This window comes from Mandrillus leucophaeus, unplaced genomic scaffold, assembly GCF_000951045.1.
Source record: "Mandrillus leucophaeus isolate KB7577 unplaced genomic scaffold, Mleu.le_1.0 Scaffold717, whole genome shotgun sequence".
Lineage (NCBI taxonomy): Eukaryota > Metazoa > Chordata > Mammalia > Primates > Cercopithecidae > Mandrillus > Mandrillus leucophaeus.
The window spans coordinates 136576-156100 of record NW_012107775.1 but is presented as its reverse complement, the minus strand read 5'-3'; the positions used below and the strand labels follow the sequence as shown (position 1 = coordinate 156100).

Genomic DNA, 19525 nt, shown 5'->3' with positions numbered 1-19525 from the left:
CGTCTTTTTTGGTTGTTTGTTTAAATCGTTAATATCTGAAGTTTCAGCTTTACACACAAAAACAATAACATTCAATGGTTTAAAGTTGCCCCTGGTCAGATGGTTAGAAAAAGTCAGAGTCCTGATTCATCTGTCTCTGCCTGACACTCAATCACATTCTCCTAAACCATGCCACTCCTTAAAAGAGATCCTATTTGATTTTGAAATGTGTTTGCTCTTATACACTATGCTCCCAGGTCTTCTACTTACACATGAAGGTAACAGATTATTTATGACTAGGCCCCTTCAGACTTCAGCTGTGTAGGTGTCAGAGGACCAGTACTTCAGAACCATGCACACAAACTTCATATCTCAAGGCTCTTCCTTAAGGTGCAGTATCTTTAACCTCCATCCCAGTCATTCTATTCATATTATTTCAGCTTAGTAAGACATTTCCATGGTGCTAATTACTTGGGGATATACGATGGAGTTTTCAGGTACTGAGTTCAGAGCTTTAGGGTACCCTTTACCAGTTTATCACCCTAGTAGTTTGTGAAAAGGCTGAGAGAGAAAGTTCTCATTCTTAATTCTTCTTTTCCCAGAAAATTGACACATCTGAAAAATATGTAGCAAATATTTCAATAAAGTATGAGGCCAAAATATGGGAGGGGCATTAATTAATCTCGTCCTACAGCATGAGTCTCGAATTCTTTAATAATGCGTCACAGAAAAGTGAGCAGTTAGACTCAGATTGGTGCTTTCTCTCATCTCTGTATGTTGAATGATTTCTTGATTGTATCCCTATGCCAGGTTCTGAGTCTTCCAGCAGTGCAGGCTCCTCAGGATCGCTGTCCCGCACCCATCCACCTCTCCAGAGCACACCTCTAGTCTCAGGCGTGGCAGCTGGCTCTCCAGGCTGTGTGCCTTATCCAGAGAATGGAATAGGGGGCCAGGTTGCTCCCAGCAGCACCAGCTACATCCTCCTTCCACTTGAAGCTGCAACAGGCATCCCGCCTGGAAGCATCCTTCTTAATCCACACACAGGTGAGTTACTACCTGCTTTATCAGGGATACAAGGCTTTCAGAAGTTTGTTCTTACGTTTGATCTGATGAATTTGCTAGCAGGTATTCTGAAAATTCCTGAACAGGAAAGCTAGTTACATGAACTGTTATGAAGCATTTTTGTTTAGAAAGAGCAGATTTATAGCAGTATCTATACCTCCATATTTATATCTTCCTATCAATATTTATATTGATTTGTAGATATAGATACTTCCAGAAGCATCCACTTTTCTTTTTTCTTTTACTACGATGTTTCTCATGCATGCTTAAGAGCTAAGATGAGAGAAAATGGTGTGATGAGTTGGGATATAGTAATTAAAACTTTGTGTTTCTCAGTCTAAATCCCCAATTAGCTTGTATTATGTCAAAAGGGTTTTTGCATCCAAGGATATTTCTGGAATTGAAGTATCAATTGAGATATATAGTGACCATTAACTCTAGAAGTTGCTTTTTAACCTTAGAACTTCAGCCAGCTCCTATGAAAGGAAGAAGAAACAGTGGTGGTGAAGAGAATACAGAGAGAAAGTTCTTGTGTATTTTAGAAATGTCAGGCTTACACTGATTTTGTTGGGTTTTAGAAAATTGTTCATGATTATAGTTTCTTCCACGATGAATGGCCATTGGTTCTTTAATTTTGCATTTTTCTAGTGGGTCAGTTAACTTCCACATTGATTTCAAAAGACTGAGGGCTTTGAGAGTCTCACATCAGCAAAAGAACTCGGGAACATCTGCTTATATGTGGGGAAAACTTCTCAACCTGGGGCATTTTTGTCTCTGTCGCCAAAGCCATTTGGCATTATCTGGAGACATTTTGATTATCATGATCTGGGGAGAACAGGGCTGCTATTGGCACCCAGTAGGTAGAGTACAGAAATGCTGCTAAACAGCCCCCAACGCCTAGGACAGACTTCTACAGCAGAAGATTATCTGGAACAAAATGTCGGTGGTATCATGGCTGAGAATCCCTGGCTTACAAAGCTTGACATTGACTAGTCACTTCTTAGGACGTCTTTATTAGGGACCGACAATAAATGGAGTTGTCTTGAAAGAGATCTGGAGTTTGGTTTAGATCATTCCAGACTATTTCTTCAATTAGCTAAACTCGAAAATGCAAAACTGGGTAAGTATCTCATAAAAATGATCTGACTCAATCTTCTCACAAATGTAGTGCTACTAGTAATTAGAAAATTCAGAGAAACATGAGAACTGTAGTAAAATAGTTACTTGAATAATTGCCACATTTTCATAAAACATATGGCACATTCCCAAGTCATGGTGTTTGATTGAGACATATTGAAAATGCTATAAGCTTGAGGGAAGAAAGGCATAATCATTTCATTGAAAACCGTTTGAAAGCTTCAGATTAGATACTTCTAAGCAGGATTTTTAGATTGCTTGTATTTTATCTGGATTATTGTAAGCACTATAAAGAAAATTAAAAGAAGACCAGGATCATATTCTTTACTTTGGACACAAATCAAAGTACTGTCTGACTTTGTTGGCTGAAATTCTTTCACTTTTAATTGAGATAGAGGGCTTGCAGAAAAGAAAACAGTTTAACCACTTGTTTTGAGTGGTTTGTTTTAAGCAAAATTACAGAGTGTTTTGTAAAAGCTCAACAGAGTATTTTTAGGGTACAATGCAGGAATATTATTTCTAATGATAGCATAGTTGTGCATGTGTATGTGTATATTATCATCTATAATCTTGTTTACAGAAAAAAGAAACAGAATATTGTTTCATGCCAAGTCCCAATTCTTATTCATTGGACCGAGTCGTTTAGAGCTGTTATCAAAATATCTCTTTTGTAAAAGGATCGCAACTAAGCAAAAGGATTTAATAACACTGTTGAACAGCTTCTCCATACATATTTTTCTGATCCGACAAATGCTAGATTTAAAATATCCTAAACCAAAAGGAAATGTATGCATATATTGTATACTATTTTTGAGTAGTGAGATGCAAGGTGAATTGTATTTCCTCTTTTCTAGAATATATTTATTCTGTAAATTGAAAATATGCACATGTATGTGTATGTACATATATGTATTATATATAATGCATGTTATATGTATAGGTGTATCTGTAGTATATGTATGTGTGTATATGTACATGTATCTACCTATCCAATTTCTTATATGACTTTTACTGTTGAAACTAAAGGTTAGCCTCCTCTGGGCAGGAACTCATCTCCTTTTTCTGTCATTGCTGTGAATCTAGAAACTACACCTCTCACCCTTTTCAAAGTACCTTTCTGCCAAGTACACAACAGAAACACTTGGGTGTTAGGAACCAAGATCATACGACTATTTTGCTTCTCATTTGAACTGCTCTTGGGCTCATTTCCTTGTTACCACCACACTTTCAAGCTCCTGTGCAGAGGAGCCATACTTAGTTATTTTATTTTATTTGTCGCTTGCCCAGAATGGCTAAAAAAGTCTCAGGCACTGTGCCGGTGCTCAATAATTACATCATTATTGCAGGAATATCTCCTACCCATTATATATGTGGGATGGATAACGGAGCAAGTTTTCAGCTAATATCATATATTTGGAATGTGGTTCATGTGCAAAATTATAATTGATAAAACATCTGTTTTAAACAAGAATAAGACAAGTAATAATTTAAAAATACTAAGGTATCTGCCAATCATGTGCCTACTAAATGAAACGAAAATGAAACTTCCTCTGTCAGCACAATTGACTTGGCTCTTACTAAGTACTAAATAGTTGGCACACTGAGATCAACCCACTCACAGATACCCTTGCAGTTTCCCCAATATAACCATAACTTTTCATTTTGTCTGGCCTCAGACTCAACTTTCAACAGGCTCATTTCTAACTTAGGACCTCTTGCCTGTTCTTTCTTTGCTTTTCAGGCGTCTGGATGAGTGAGGTGTCACAGAGGCTGTTTTTCAAAATTTTCCCTGTATAACATTTTCATTCTTGCAAGGCAAGCCTGGAATCTTGGGTTTGGTCTTCCTCTGGTTGTCTTGGACCCAGCCTCCTTTTGGAAATTTTTAGCAGAAAGCTCAGCTTTATGGGCTATTTTACTTCAACTCAGTGCAATCCAGAAATGCCAACAGGCATTGGCATCCCTCAAAAACTTGTTAATGTTCATATATGTTATTTTGATATTTTGCTTGGCCGTTATCTGGTGCAAGTTCAAGACTGTGTTATGTAAGGTCATGTCATTTGCAGGGACTTCACTTTGGGGAGCCTTTTAGAGCTGCTGTCTTTCAAATGCTTCTGATGGACTTCCATAACTCTATACTTTTATTTTTATCAGGACTTCTAGCACCTATTAATCCAAACTTCTTACACTTTTTTTATTAGATGAATCATGAATTTTGTGTTCTGTCTATAAATGTATCTTTGCAAGGTCTAAGTTAATCCTTGTCTACCCGTAATCAGTAGCTCCCTTGTAATTTGACTATCACCTTCTAAAGACTAGGAAAAGAAAATCTCTTTCTCTCACCCCTTCTCTCTCTTTTTAAATAGTTACCCTTCTTGACGGAAGGGTAAATTCAGAAATACTTTTGTATTAAAAACCAAGAGCATGTGATTTCTTCACTTCTTGTGTGAATTGCCCTTAGTCCATTTTCTTGTTACCAATACATGTAGAAGCTTCGTGTGAGGAGGGTCCAGGCTTAGTTATTTTTTATTTGCTTTTTTTTTTTTTTGCTTTCCTGAAATTGATGGCAAGGTCTTAGGCACTGTGCAGGTGCTCAATAATTACGTTATTATTGAAATAATATCTACTACCCATTATTCATGTTGATGTGGATAATAGAGCAGTTTTTCACCTAATGTCATATATTGGAGAGGAGTGAGCATTCTGCATTTAATCCTTTTCTCTGTGCCTGCTCTGCATTCTCTGCCCTGGCTTGTTTCTGTCATTGCACTCTCTTCACCTATGCCAGCACCCATGCCAAGGCCTGCTGAGCGTGCTTGTGCAGTTTCTGACGTGAAGACCTCCTCTAGGCTAACTAGGCTGAGGGCCAGCCAGTCCTTTTTTCCTCTTTAGTCTTCAGCAGCTGTCATTCAAACTAATTGCTTGTATTCAGTGTAATTGCATCTGGATTGGTAGAAATCCTAGAATATAGAGAGGCTGTCATTGCCTGAATTGAAAACCAATCGTCACCTATCCCGGGTCCCTTAGGAAATTGCTTTGTTCTGTTCTCTAGCATCCATCTTCTTTCATGTTTCTCAGTTCTTGCCATCTCTCCTTGGTGAGCATAAAAATCAATCTTTTGTACTCCCTTCTCTTTCCAGAAGAACCTGCCATCTCTCTCTACTTAAGTGAATCCTTAGTGCTTTTTATGTGCAATTATTTAGAAACAGCTCCTTCTTCTAGCCCGCTGCATATTAATCATATTTCAAATGGAGCATCTAGAATTTATCAAAAGACACATGAATGTTTTGGGATTATGTTTGAAAATTCTAGTTATGATCAGTTTTTCATACTTCCTTAGTTTTCTTTGTGGTAAATCAAAACCATACAGAAATATAGTAAAAAAAATAGTAAAAATCCTTTCTTTTTCCTTTCCATTGTGCATGTACATGTGTATGTGTGTGTGCGTGTGTGTGTGTGTGTGTGCGCACAGCATGAGACTTATTTTGAAATAATTCCAGATGGAGTTGTATGCCTGTCTTTGTGATTTTTTTTTTAAAGTTAAGTACCTAGAATTTTTGTCTTATCTTTTTAAAATATAGGACAAATGAAACACAGGAAAATTAAAGATTAGAACACTAAATGGGCTGATAGATTTTGTAATATTGAGCTTTTAAAATTCATTTTTCAAATTGCTGATTTGGGAGGAAAAATGGGTTACAGTTTTGAAGCTAGAGGAGAGCTAGTTTTCAAAAAGAATATTCATTTAAAACAATAAAATGCATCTACGTGATAGGAAAGCAAGTGCCTGGAAAATGAAGAACATAAAAAAAGAGAGAGCAAGACCAAACAGTTGATTTTGTCACTGTTTTGCAAATATAATTCCGGCACATTTGCTTCCCCATCACAGCACATTATTGTTGGTTATGAAACTGATTGGGATTTAGATATGTTTCTGAATATGCAACATTTAAACTTTCTTGTTACAAACACACAAATATATTTGTACTCAAATTTTGTGCTAATAATGGGGAATACTAACCTCTGGTTACTGTTCCTAAGTGATCTGAAGTCAAGGCTTTTGCTCTCTACCAGTGAGCATGTTGTTTGGCCTTACCACAATCTCAGCATTTTCCTCCCCAACTTGCTCCATTTTAGTGTCTTAATTTATTGAACTATACAATATATAGGGGAAGTGCATGACCTGCACACATCTGAAGTCCAGACCTTAATAAATTTTTGCATACGTGAAAATTAGTGTAAACTTCACTCAGAATAAGACCCAGAGTATATCTAGTCTTCCTTTCGGTTTCCTCAGGCTCTCCCAGAGGTACTACTATTCTGACTTCTGTTACTGTTGATTAGTTTTCCCTGATCTTGTAGGTAATAAATGAGATTTCACAGTAGATGCCCTTTTGTGACTGATTTCCTTTATTTACAATATTCACTTAGTTAATTAGCTTAGTTCCCATGTTATAACAGTCTGCTCTTGTATGAATATCATATGTACTTTTTTTCACTAGGATATTTCATTTTCTCTGGGTCAGTTTTTAAATTCTTTACCTGTCTTCCTTTTTTTTTTTTTTTTTTTTTGACAGGGTCTCACTCTGTCACCCAGGCTGGAGTGCAGTGGCATGATCTTGGCTCACTGCAACCTCCCTCCTGGGTTCCAGTGATCCTCCCACCTCAGCCTCCTGTGGAACCACAGGTGTGCATGTCCAGCTAATTTTGTGTATTATTTTTTTAGAGACAAGAGTTGCATCCTGTTGCCCAGGCTAGTCTTGAACTCCTGAGCTCAAATAATCTACCCACTTTGGCCTCCCAAAGTGCTGGGATCATAGGCATGAGCCACCATGCCTGGTCCTTGCTCCCTTTTGTTGTAAATTTTTCTCATGTGACTGAAGATCCTTGGTTGTTCTTTATTTATATTGTTGACGAATAAGGCTGTTGTTCTTTTCTCTGCCATCACACGCTTCTTACCCTGGATAAGAATACTTATGCAAGCCTTGTGTATCAGAACAATGCATAGATTGAGATGCTTTAGAATATGTGCTAGGGCAGAGCTCAGCATGCTGCCTCCACTATCTCCCTTATGCCAAGATAAGGAGGACCTTCCACTGAACTATCGACCCCATCCTGGGAGCCCCATTCTCTCTAGGTATTTTGCTCAGGTTCCTAGAGAATATTTCTGTGACTTCAACTTGTAAACAAATATTCCTACTGTTCCTTTTCCAATAAGGTTACAGGATTTACTGAAAAGGGAAGAGAAGACTCACAAGTAGTTCTATGAACAGTTTGCCAATCCATTTCCCCATGTTCTGATGCTTCTCATTATTTATCTGTCAGTACTGGGTGTTACTTCACCTTGAAACACATCCTTCACCTCATCTGACTTCTCATTCATTGATTAATAATTTTCAGTTGCGACACTTTTTTTTTTCATCATTACCCAGTTGTTCCATGTACTCATTATGTAAAATTGGATAATTCACTTCAGTTATTTGGCATAATGGAAAGTGAATAGACTTTGAAGTCTTACTGACCAGGGTCATTTTCCAGTTCTCTCATTTACTGTTTTTTATATTTCTGAATAAGTTGCTTGGTCCCCCGAGTCCTAATTTTCTTTAAGGTGGAAATGAGAATACACATCTGCAGGTTGTTAGGAGAGCTAAGATCATACACGTAAGGTGCCTGTTACTGTGCTTGCCACATGGAAAATCAGTTTGTTCTCTCCTTTACACTCCCACACCCCCTCCTTTACTGCACTTTACTCTTCTCCTTTCAGCTTTGTATTCCCATAATTTTTCCAGGAATGGGACTTCATTTTCTCTTCTGAAAAGCAGAGAAATGATACCTTTCTTCCTCACAGGAATTGTAATGAGGCTCAAATGACGCTATTTTGTACACTGCAAAATACTCCTCAAAGACAAAGCAATACTATGATGAATAGCAGTATTAATAATAGCAAACCGTGCCATCATTTTATAAGGAAAAGAATGTATATTAGCTTTTCCATTACAAGATTATTCTGTGATGTACTACGTTTAGAATCTAAAACCCCGGGTATCCTTGCTTATGTCTATTTCAAGAAATGAGTGAATGGATGTGTTATGTTACATTGTATATTTATTGGAAGAACTGATAATGATTCTGAATTGGTGACAAGGCTTAGTAGCGGCAAAATAAATGTATTGGTAAATAACTTGTGACTGAATGTAGCCGGAGGTGTGTAACTAGAAAGCAGTCGTTACCCTTCAGTGTATGTTATCTCACTAATGGCTGTGAGGTGCAGCGCAGCAAAACATCTAGCTTTGTAAAGATTGCTTCTCCACAGGCCTCTCCACTGGGTACCTCCATCCACAGATACATTTAGCTTTGGCAAAGCTCCCTGAAGGTTGTCGATTTATTTGCCGCTTCTTAAATTGCTATGGGCTCCCACTGTCACCTAGCTTAAGCTATGGGTCACAAATAGTAAGGCCTTCACACTGGTGAAGGTTTTAGGGTCTTACATGTCCACTGCCCTGCCCCTTTACTTTAGGTTACTTTTTGAGTGTCTAACAGAGTGATTCTTTATGTCAAAGGAGAGATTGAGAAGCTTACCTGGACTAAGCTCTGATTCCATTGCAGGCCAGCCCTTTGTGAATCCCGATGGAACTCCTGCAATATACAACCCACCCAGCAGTCAGCAGCCCCTGCGAAGCGCCATGGTGGGGCAGTCCCAGCAGCAGCCACCACAGCAGCAGCCCTCCCCGCAGCCCCAGCAGCAGGTCCAGCCACCACAGCCACAGATGGCAGGCCCTCTGGTCACTCAGGTAAGGGGCTGATTGGAAGGCCGGGAAGGGAAGTACCCTGAGATGAAGGCTGCATAGTCCTCAGAGCAGCACTGAATCAGGGAGAAGGGTATATTTTACACTCAAGTCTCATAAATAAAACCTGACAGCACAGAGTTCCTTGCAGATTGACAGGATTTTATCTGGATCCTTAAGTTTAGATAGAGGCGAGCGCCCCATCCAGTAACTTGCAAGTTGAAGGCATGAAAGTAGGGAGAATAAATGATTTTTTCTTAGGTCTAAATGTCTTTTTTTAAATGTATGGAGAAGCCTCTGTCAGAGACTGAACTCTAGGTCTTTGCATCATCTTCCTCCCCTATTCCCATCACAAATCAAATGCTCATGTCTGCAAAGAGTCAATATTGAATTCTTCATCAATGGGAAGAACAGAAATCAGTCAATTTCAAGGAGGACTGGCTGTTCCTACATACTCCTCTTAGAGAGTTGCGGAGTCACCCTCCTTTGCTAGGAAGACACATAGATGTGTCCACAGAAACCCAAAGTATCTCAGGTAGACTGCTAGAGTGAAATTCATTTTAAATTTTTGGTGTTACTTATTTGTTTTGGGGCAATATTTTCAGACCCAGAGGATCTAACCAACAATATCAAACGTACATCAGTAACTTCTTAAAGAAATAATCACTAAGTGCAAATGAGCCTCTCTCAAGTATGTCTGGCTCTGGTCTTTCAGAACCTTGACTTTTCTTTGGTGGCTAGTTGTCCCCTCTGGAGCACACTGAACCTCGACAGCCTCTGAAGGACAGTGGTGTACATCTTGTGAGATTTCAACCCTAGTGCTTTTCTGTCACCTGATCGATTTTTTCTTTCCCCCAGTCTGTCCAGGGACTGCAGGCTTCCTCCCAGTCAGTGCAATATCCGGCAGTCTCTTTTCCTCCCCAGCACCTCCTGCCTGTGTCTCCAACGCAGCACTTTCCCATGGTACTGTATTATGTGTATATGACATTTTCCCCTAGGAGAGCATAGTCACTGATTTTAGTACCTTTTTGTGTGCCACTGGCTGACACTGAGTGGGTGCCTGGGCTGACTGTGAGGGGGTATGTGTGAATGTCTCATTTCTGAATATTACAGCCCATCTCTGCAAAACAATGGTTTCCTTTCTGTCATCTTTCTGTCCCATGCTGGGTGCTTCTGTGGTCTGGTACCCTCTTAAGAATATACCAGCTAAGCAGGAACTGAATGCCTTCAGAGTTAGAAATCAGGAACAGAAAGATACAGGAACTTTGCATGATGGTTTGGGAAAGATATCAAAGCTGGTGTTGGGATGGGAACCATTATCACCCTATGCTCCTGATGTAGGTGTCCCTGGGATTCCAATCTCCCAATTTTCTTTCCTTTTTCCCTCAAGTCACTAGGTCACTTTGAACAACAGATTAAAGGATGAGCATTGCTGCTAAATTTCAGATCAGGGCGGTGAACAAATACTCCCTCATATAGTAATGTAATCCCACCCAGCCTGTTGGCGATACTGGTCCTGGCTCCATCTTTGCAGCAGCACTGGGGGTGATGAGTATGGTTGGTTCTGCCTTAGGGGTGTTCTGGAGAGGCAAATTCTGTGGTTTCTGCTGGGAAGACAAGCTGACCCTTCAGGACAGAACATCAAGCCCTCCTTGTGTGCAACACCATCCTGAGGAGCCTGTGCCTTCAGTGGAAAAATAATAATTTGTTTCCATTGCAAGAGAAATATTTGGATCAAAATTGTTGCCATCTCTGACTCTTGGGATGATTAAAACCTGATTTGTCATGTTGTGTTCTCTTGTTATGTTTTGGCTGAAGAATTATTTCATTTTATTTTTTCCAAATTGTACTTCCTGTCTCTCCCACAACTCCAAGAATATGTCCTGTGTGTCTGCCTCAGAGTGCCTCTTTTATTACCAAGCTGATCCTGCAAATTCCCTCATTCGTTTCCATGACTTGCAGCGAGACGACGTGGCAACACAGTTTGGCCAGATGACCCTGAGCCGGCAGTCCTCGGGGGAGACTCCTGAACCCCCATCAGGTCCTGTCTACCCATCCTCCCTTATGCCACAGCCGGCCCAGCAGCACAGCTATGTCATCGCTTCTACAGGCCAGCAGCTTCCTACAGGAGGATTTTCAGGCTCTGGCCCTCCCATCTCCCAGCAGGTCCTCCAGCCCCCTGCCTCACCACAGGGATTTGTGCAACAGCCTCCGCCTGCACAGGTAGGTGTGCTTCCTCATGCCTGTGACCTACAGCTGATTTCTCATGCATTTTGACCTTTATCTTTCTATGTAGAATATAACCAGATTCAATCCCTCCTCCCTTTCTAGTCTATATTGATATTCCTCACCAACAGGAAGTAGTGTATTTTTTCATGCATCAGTTGTTTGAAGTTATAGGGCTCAGAAAGTGAGTTGAATGAAACTGATCCAAGTGCCCATGAAAACCACAGGGGAATATCCCATTTTCCAGGCTGCTGGTACAGGGACCATAAGAAAGCATTCTCTCCCATGTGATATCCTGCTCAGGGGATTGCCCTGGAAGGAAAAGCCATGGGGAAGGGAAAGGTCTGCACCTGGGGGACTTTCAACACTCTCTTGCTGCTGCTCCAAAACTGTGTTCTTTCCTTTCTTATCAATTCACAAGCATTTTCTGGGGCTAATCTGCTGCTACAGGCAGGAACTCCTCTATGAATATAAAGGAGGAAGGTAAGCTGATATCCATGGTCCTTTTCTCTCCCTAAGGGGAAGCACAGCTCACACGTCTCTCACAGGTAGCCATTAATCATATTTAATTGACTTGAGCATGTAAGACACCACAGATCACTGATTTTTACTGTCTTCTCAAAGACTGATTATGTGTTACTGTTCACCACCAAACATCTCTGGTGCTCTCTTGGGTATCCCTTGCAGAATATTAGAAGTGATTACTGTCAAGATATAAAATGCACAGAGGCATTTTCTGGTCCATTTTCAAGACATACAGATCCCAAGAAAATTCCATCCTAATTATGAAGTATTGCATGGGAAGAGCTGTTTAAAGTGCAGTGTCACCTTCGTATCATTTGTTTCACTGCCTTAACATCTTGAATAAATTATTTTCTTTTCAAGCCACACAAAACCCTCTACCATGAAATAATTGTCACTAAATTGTTCATTTTATTTTGAGTGATTAATTAATAGTTCCTCTTCAGTTGCCTTCTCTGTAATATTTCTTCACAAGTGGGATCTTAAAAGATGTGTAAAATAAGTTTAAGTTACAGGAGGAAGGGCTTCATTAATGTATTCATACTTTTACCAATAAATTAATACTTCAAACTTAATTATTGGGAAAAAATAATTTAGCTCTTTTGGCCTAAAAAGTATTTAAGTGTCCTTACTAATTTCTGCTGTCAAACAAAATGTAAGCAGAATGTTTAATTAAAGATCTTTAAATAAATAAATAAATAAATAAAATTTAGCCAGGCTTGGTGGCTCAGACCTTTAACTCCAGCACTTTGGGGGGCTGAAGCAAAAGAACTACTTGAGCCTGGGAGTTTGAGACCAGCCTGGACAGTACAGGGAGACTTCATCTCTGCAAAAAAATTTTAAAAATATAGCTGGGTGTGGTGGCACATTCTTGTGGTCCCACCTATTTAGGAGGCTGAGGTGGGAGAATCGCTTGAGCCTGGGATGTCAAGGCTGCAATGAGCCGTGATTATGTCTCCGCACTCCAGCCTACGAAACAATGCAGGACGCTATCTCAAGAAATGAAATAAATGAATAAATAAATAAATAAATAAATAAATAAATATTTTAATAGGAAAGTCTTTCTTCACGGAAGGAATTTCAATATTAATCCGCTGCAGAAACAAAAGCAATTCATAACCGCTGTTGTGTCTGTGACAGAAATACTTTCATTCCTTCTTTAATGAGTTTTATGAAAGATAGAAAGAGAGGGAGACAAAACAGGTGTCCATGGTTCATAATCAGTCTAGACATTTAGGAAATTCTTTTTGAAGAATCACAGATAAAGGTATAGGCTATAACCCATTGTAACTTTCAATTTAGTAAACATTTTAAAATCTGATTACCCAACTATGGAACAATGAAAATAACTTAGTTCAGATTCAGCCCACAACAATATGTGGAAATATGTTAAATTTCTGCAGAAAATGAATCTATTTAATAAATGTAAAGTTCAATTTCATCTGACTCATCATGTATGCTTTCTAAATGCCCGCTGGAAAGGTGAAGTGAAAAGCACATGGACGAGACAAAGAGGGATTTGAAGAAGGGAAATGGGAGAAGTGCATATTTTTTATAGTTTCTTCTTTCTTTTCTCTTCGAATCCACTCATTTTTGGATTCTCCATATTTTAACATGATTGGTTGAAAATACACATTTTCATCCTTTGGGGCTATTCTTACTCCTTTCTCCCTTCACCTCTCTCCTTTCAAACCTTTCATACTGATCTTTTAAAAGATTGCCATTAACCTGGCTTTCTTTCCATCCTCTCTGAGAGAGGATAAGGGTAAACCAAGAGCTTATTTGCTTCTTCCGGTTGGGGATGAAGAGCTGACCAAAGTGCCACCTTGGAGTGGCGCTGGATACAAGTAGCCAAATCTCTAGCACAGCTAGCAAAGGTATCACAGAAGCTATGTCTGGAAAAAGAACAATAACAAAACAAACAACAACAAAAGTTGGGCTTAAAATTTTTTCCATGCAGTTGTACTTTTATTGTAACCATTAGTGCTCATCACAAACATGTGTAAGTATAAATTCCTTCATCCCTGAGGATATTTTATGTTTTATATCGAACATAAGAAAGGAGATCAAGGAATAGCTATCACATTCATGAGCTTACATTTAATCAAGACACAGTCTTTTCTAAAGGAGCAAAATGCTATTTCCTAAAAAACACGTAAATATGAATGCTGACAAATAAACTAGATGATAGTTGTTCTTATTTTTAATATGGGTAGGCATCTGATGCAATTTGCTGGTCATCTTTAACAGCACCAGAATTTGCCAGAGCATAGCTAAATGCCGTTATTACTCCAGAATTATTTGTTTTTTATTGTTATAAGCTGCCTGACAAAAAAAGAGAAGTAGTAAGAGCGAATCACTATAAGCAATGTGTACAATAACTTAGTTACCAGATACTGACCCAAGATTACTTTAGAATCATCCAGCCTTTTGCCCTTGAATATCCACATGTTATGTAGCCACAGTTATAATTCATCATGATTCCATGAAATTACAGAGCTACAGGTTCATACAGATTAAGTTATATTTTGTTCCCACTTTATCCTCAGGCAGTAAAATATGGTACATACGTTTCAACAGCAATATTGAAATAGAAAAGTGTTTCCTATTTGATCTGAGCAAATCAGAAAACAAAATAACCATGAAAATCCCAGTTCTCAAATAATTGGCTTGTAATTTTATTCTATGTATATTACGTGTGTCGGTGGTGTACCGGGATACCTCAGTTGTCGTTTTAGAGAATATGATAGGCAAAATCTCAGAAGTGCAGAGACGGAAAATAATTAACAAGATTAGTAAGAAAGTGACCTTAATATAAATGAACTGAGCCAGGCAAAGAAGTCTATCAGATCAGGAAGCATTTCATTTGGATCATGATTAAATAGTCAGAATACTTTCATTCCTTCTCAGTCATAAGAAAGTTAAGAAAGTAGCATAAACCATATTTTTTAAATCGTATTTCCCCTTTTAGATTGAACAGACTTTTTTGAATAGTGGTATGTACCAATCATTCTGCAATGTGCTTTGAGAGACTGCTATATTTCATAATTGCATTCCCTGCTCCTTTTAGGCTACAGATCAGCAGTTTTCATGTTTCACCCCTGTTTCCATTAGAAAAGCAACTCAAGTTAGATATAATATTTTAAATGTAGTTTTTTGTTTTTGATCATAACTGTTTCACTCTCTCTTGTTTCATCTAAAAAACACAAAAGTCTTGTTTTAAAACAACCATTGTAGGATCACGACTAGGTCAGCAATTGAGCAGGATTTATCACAGATGGCTCATCTCTGCTCCATATGGCTGGGGTGACTTGACTAGGGCTACACTCATATGCCTGGAACTGGAGGGTAACCAGTCAATTGGGGGTACCTGTGTTCCCCACATGGCCTCTTTCTGCAGCGGAATAGTCTGAACTTCTTTGTCTTTTGGCTGGGGTCCCTGCCTGCAGATGTGGAAGCTGCAAGTCTTCTTTAAGATCAGGCTTGAAAGTCTCAGATGTCATTTCTGCCTCGTGGCATTGGTAAAAGAAAGTCACAGAACCAGCTCAGATTTAAGGTTTGGGAAACGGATTTTGCCTCTTTACGGGAGAAGTAGCAGGCCCATACACATAGGCACAGGAGAAGTTTGTGGTGGCCATCTTCACAACCTACCACAATTATAAGATGAAAACATATTTTATGTTTAAAAATTTACATTATCTACGTTCTCATTCTCTGCTTTCTTCCTCCTTTCTTCCACAGATGCCTGTATATTATTATCCATCTGGTCAGTACCCTACCTCAACCACGCAACAGTACCGGCCCATGGCCTCGGTTCAGTACAATGCTCAGAGGAGTCAGCAGATGCCACAGGCAGCACAGCAAACAGGTACTCGGAATCTGTTTCCATTTTCTTCTCAACCCGGTTATTTTTGCTGGTGAATCTTGTACTCTTTGGATGAGTGTCCAAACTTGGCAATTTAAATCAGCACATTTCCTCTACCCAGAGAAGATAACAAAGCATTTGATTGACTCTATGTGGAAAAGTAGTAGGTGCAAGAAGGTGAAGCATATGTCAGACTAGCATCCCTGGCATGCATGCTAAACAGCCTCCATAAATTATTTTTTGATCCTTCTTCTGTCAAAGCAGAAAGTCAACCACATCCGTACCTTTCTAGTTCATACTTTCTTTTAATTTTTTTTTCTTTTCAATTTGAAGAGAGTGCTTCCCCTGTTCTTAAGGCTAGGGAACCAAATTAGGTTGTTTCAATATCGTGCTAAAAGATACTGCCTTATAGAAGAAGGCTACTGACAATGCAGCGTGTCTCAGTGGAACTCTGACTCCATGGTTCACTTTCATGATGGCCACATGCCTCCTGCCCAGAGCCCGGCAGCCACTGTGCAGTGGGAAGGGGGGCCGATACACTGTACGAGAGTGAGTAGCAGGTCTCACAGTGAACCGGTCTCTTTCCCTACTGTGTCACACTCCTAATGGAATGCCGTTACCCAGAGAGCAGCAGGAACCCGACAGGGCTGAGTGACTTGTGCTAGGGAGAGGTTTGTGTCATTCCTGCTGGCCAAACTGCAAGAAAAACTGCTAATTGTCATGCTGAAGACCGCCTGACGGGGAGACTCTGCCTTCCGTAAGTAGGTCATGTAAAGAGCACGTGCTCCTTGCTGCTGCTCAGAGATGCCTGCTCCGTGATCTGATTTCTGCACTGAATCTATGTTATGCATATGGAATGTATACAGATCCATGTATGTAATATATACACAATGTGTACCATTTTTATAAGCTATGAAAAAAGTGCAGTTCTTGCCGAGGATTAGCACCAATCACGGACACCCGAAGAATACTAATGCTGACACTGCTAGCAGCCTGTCTGATTGGAGAAAGAATTAAATTCCCCTGTATTGTGGATGGCTGCATGTTCTTTGGTTTATCTCATGGCCTAATTAAAGTCTGTGGGAGATGAATTAGAGAAACCTGTATCTTCCAGCCAGATTTTGTCTTGTTTCAGCACTGTATTAGTTTGGGGAAGAATATATTTGACCTCTGAATTGACTTTAGACTTTTACAGTGTCTTGAGGACACTAAAGGGTTTCAAATAACTATTTATTTTAAGAAAATCACTTGGCAATATTTTCTCTGATTTGGGGAAAATGTTATTATCTTTATCATTTTGGTGGTCACTGTGCTATCAGTTTAGATACCTGCTGTAGAAATGTGCTGCTTGCATTCTGGACTATCTTATTTTATGCTAATGTTAATTAAAGAGTTAATTTACCATCTTGAGTATCCTGGTGTAGAGGCTATGGGGAAGTTTTCTTCTTGGTTTCCGATGCCTTTAGAAGAAGAAAGATGCAGATATCTAATTATAATGATTTTTATTAAGTTTGGTGCCATTGTGTGGCAACTTTAAAAGAGATTATTTCAGTCTTGTGGTAGAGTGTCATCATGCAAAGAAATGCAGTTACAAAATGTGCTGGAATCCACTAAACCCATAAACTCTAGATCTATGGGAGGGGATGAGAAAGTTAGATGAATATGATAACTGGGCAACAGAATTAGATTTCATAGAGTTTAGGTCTCCCCTACTGACTTCTACATTGCTTTTTCTCCTCTTCACTAACTTCATTAGCGATGTCAAAACAAGAGACAATATATGAGACATTTTTTACTCTTTAATAAAACACGATGGGAGAATTTAGGGATGTGGAAACACCCTCCCCCATTCAGTTAGAGACCTAACTGGCTCCAACTACATTCCATGGCAACCTGGTGGCTTTGGTTGGTCACATTCTCCCACATCACCACAAAAATGGCACCCCCAAGGCGAGATAATGACACTGTAATGAGAAGAGTGCACTCTAGAGCAGCATCAAACTCAATAGAGAAGCAAGGCAGTGCCTAGGGTGTCAAGGAAGTGAGTGCCAGGTAATGTGGCCTGTACAGGGTGAGAAGGTGAGAAAAGTGAAATGATCATATACAGTATTGTCCCCAGAAATGATGGCATTAGTATACACATGCAGACTGAGACCTTTGGGCTCTTAGTTTTTGTGACCACCACACTGGATACCTGGTCTAAAATCCCAACACAGTTTCCACCACAGTGATGAATGTACCCACTATTTGGGAAAGCAGATGGTGTTCCCTGACCTTACACAGAATCGCTTCTGCTAATAAAATCCAAGTAACCAGTCCACACAGTGGCTCTTTGAGAGTGCACAGAGACTCTGAGTCCTACAGCTGGGAAGCCTTTTGTTGAGCCTAGGGAGGCTAATAGAAACTTTCCAAATGGACATGGCAGTCATTTGTGAGAGCAACTCTATGTGGATGGACTATCTCATAGAGGAAAGAGCCTCTTCAGATAACTACACAAGTTATATTTTCTGGAGGAACTAGAAGATAAGCTTTCTCCATCTTTAAGTCAAACTATGGGCTACTATCAGCATGTCACCCTCCCACAGTGATGTTTTGGCTTGTTCTTCCTCCTGCCTCCTGTAGCTGTGTGTCTTGGGATCTAACCCTCTTCCATCTCATCTGATACTGACACCAGATTGTGTCATAACATCCTCAGGTATCATGTGGTTAAATATTAGAGTGAGACAGAATTATGTCAGTTAAAGCTAAATGAGATTTTAATCTGAATTTGCTTCTTGGCACTGTTCTTAACCCTTATTTAATTGCAGTAAAAAGCCTCTCTTCCTTCTCCTACATTCTTGCCAGAATTGCAATCTCTGTCAGTTACTACATCTTTCCTAGGACTTAAAACTCTACACAGTGAATTTTTGTAAAGTGAACTGGACACTATACTGTTGATTAAATAGGACCCCTGAGTTCCCCTGTGGCACAGTAGGGAGACATAAGTTCTTTATCCTGGTGATTTTGTACTCTTCATCCAATCAGCACATGGTAAAAGGTTCTAAACATGTGGAAGAGGAAGCCTATGTTGGTGGTGATTATAAATAAAGAGTACTAATGTTGGGGCCAGGTGTGGTGGCTTACACCTGTAATCTCAGCACTTTGGGAGGCTGAGACAGGTGGAACACCTGAGGTCAGGAGCTCGAGACCAGCCTGACCAACATGGTGAAACCCCATCTCTACTAAAAAAAAATACAAAAATTAGCCGGGCGTGGTGGCGGGTGCCATAATCCCAACTACTTGGGGAGGCTGAGGCTGGAGAATCGCTTGAACCTGGGAGGCGGAGGTGACAGTGAGCCGAGATCACGCCATTGCACTCCAAATCCAGCCTGGGCAACAGAGCAAGACTCCATCTAAAAAAAAAAAAAAAGGAACACTAATGTTGAGAAAGTTTAGAGAAATCAAATGGTAGAGTTGCAAAATGATATTTGGAATTTGTAGCTATATTTGTGAGAAAAAGAAAAACCTTCCATTTATAAATATCTCCAACAGAAGAATTTGTTTATTGCCAATCTGGCATTATCAGATACCTCCAATAGTGGGGAGACAGTTTTCTTTCTGAGGGAATTATTGATAGCCCAAGTCTGTGTAGAAGAGCAGTTATCAGGACAGTTGCACTGCCTCATCAGCCAGGCATGGTGGTACTTTCCAGTAGTCCCAGAAACTTGGAGGAGTACAACATCACCGGGATAAAGAACTTATGTCTCCCTCCTCTGCCTCAGGGGAACTCAGATGTCCTATTTAATCAATAGTATAGTGTCCAGTTCACATTATAAAAATTCATTGTGTAGAGTTTTAAGTCCTGAGGTGAGAGGATTGCTTGAGCCTTGGAGATTGAGACTGCAGTGAGCCATGATCATGCCATTGCACCCCAGCCTAGATGACAGAGCAAGGTCCTATCAAAAAAGAAAAA

General features: G+C 39.7%; 1 protein-coding gene across 2 annotated transcripts in view; it reads left to right on the top strand.

The window, feature by feature from the left end:
- Positions 1-19525, top strand: part of ARPP21 (cAMP-regulated phosphoprotein, 21kDa) — a 155322-nt gene that overhangs the window by 89224 nt on the left and 46573 nt on the right. The window contains exons 16-20 of one of the 2 annotated variants that reach the window (XM_011965166.1): positions 790-1023; positions 8782-8966; positions 9819-9923; positions 10923-11183; positions 15450-15576. In XM_011965166.1, the coding sequence (XP_011820556.1) occupies positions 790-1023; positions 8782-8966; positions 9819-9923; positions 10923-11183; positions 15450-15576 (912 nt within the window). The remainder of the gene's footprint in view (positions 1-789; positions 1024-8781; positions 8967-9818; positions 9924-10922; positions 11184-15449; positions 15577-19525) is intronic. The other variant, XM_011965168.1, reaches the window with a different exon arrangement.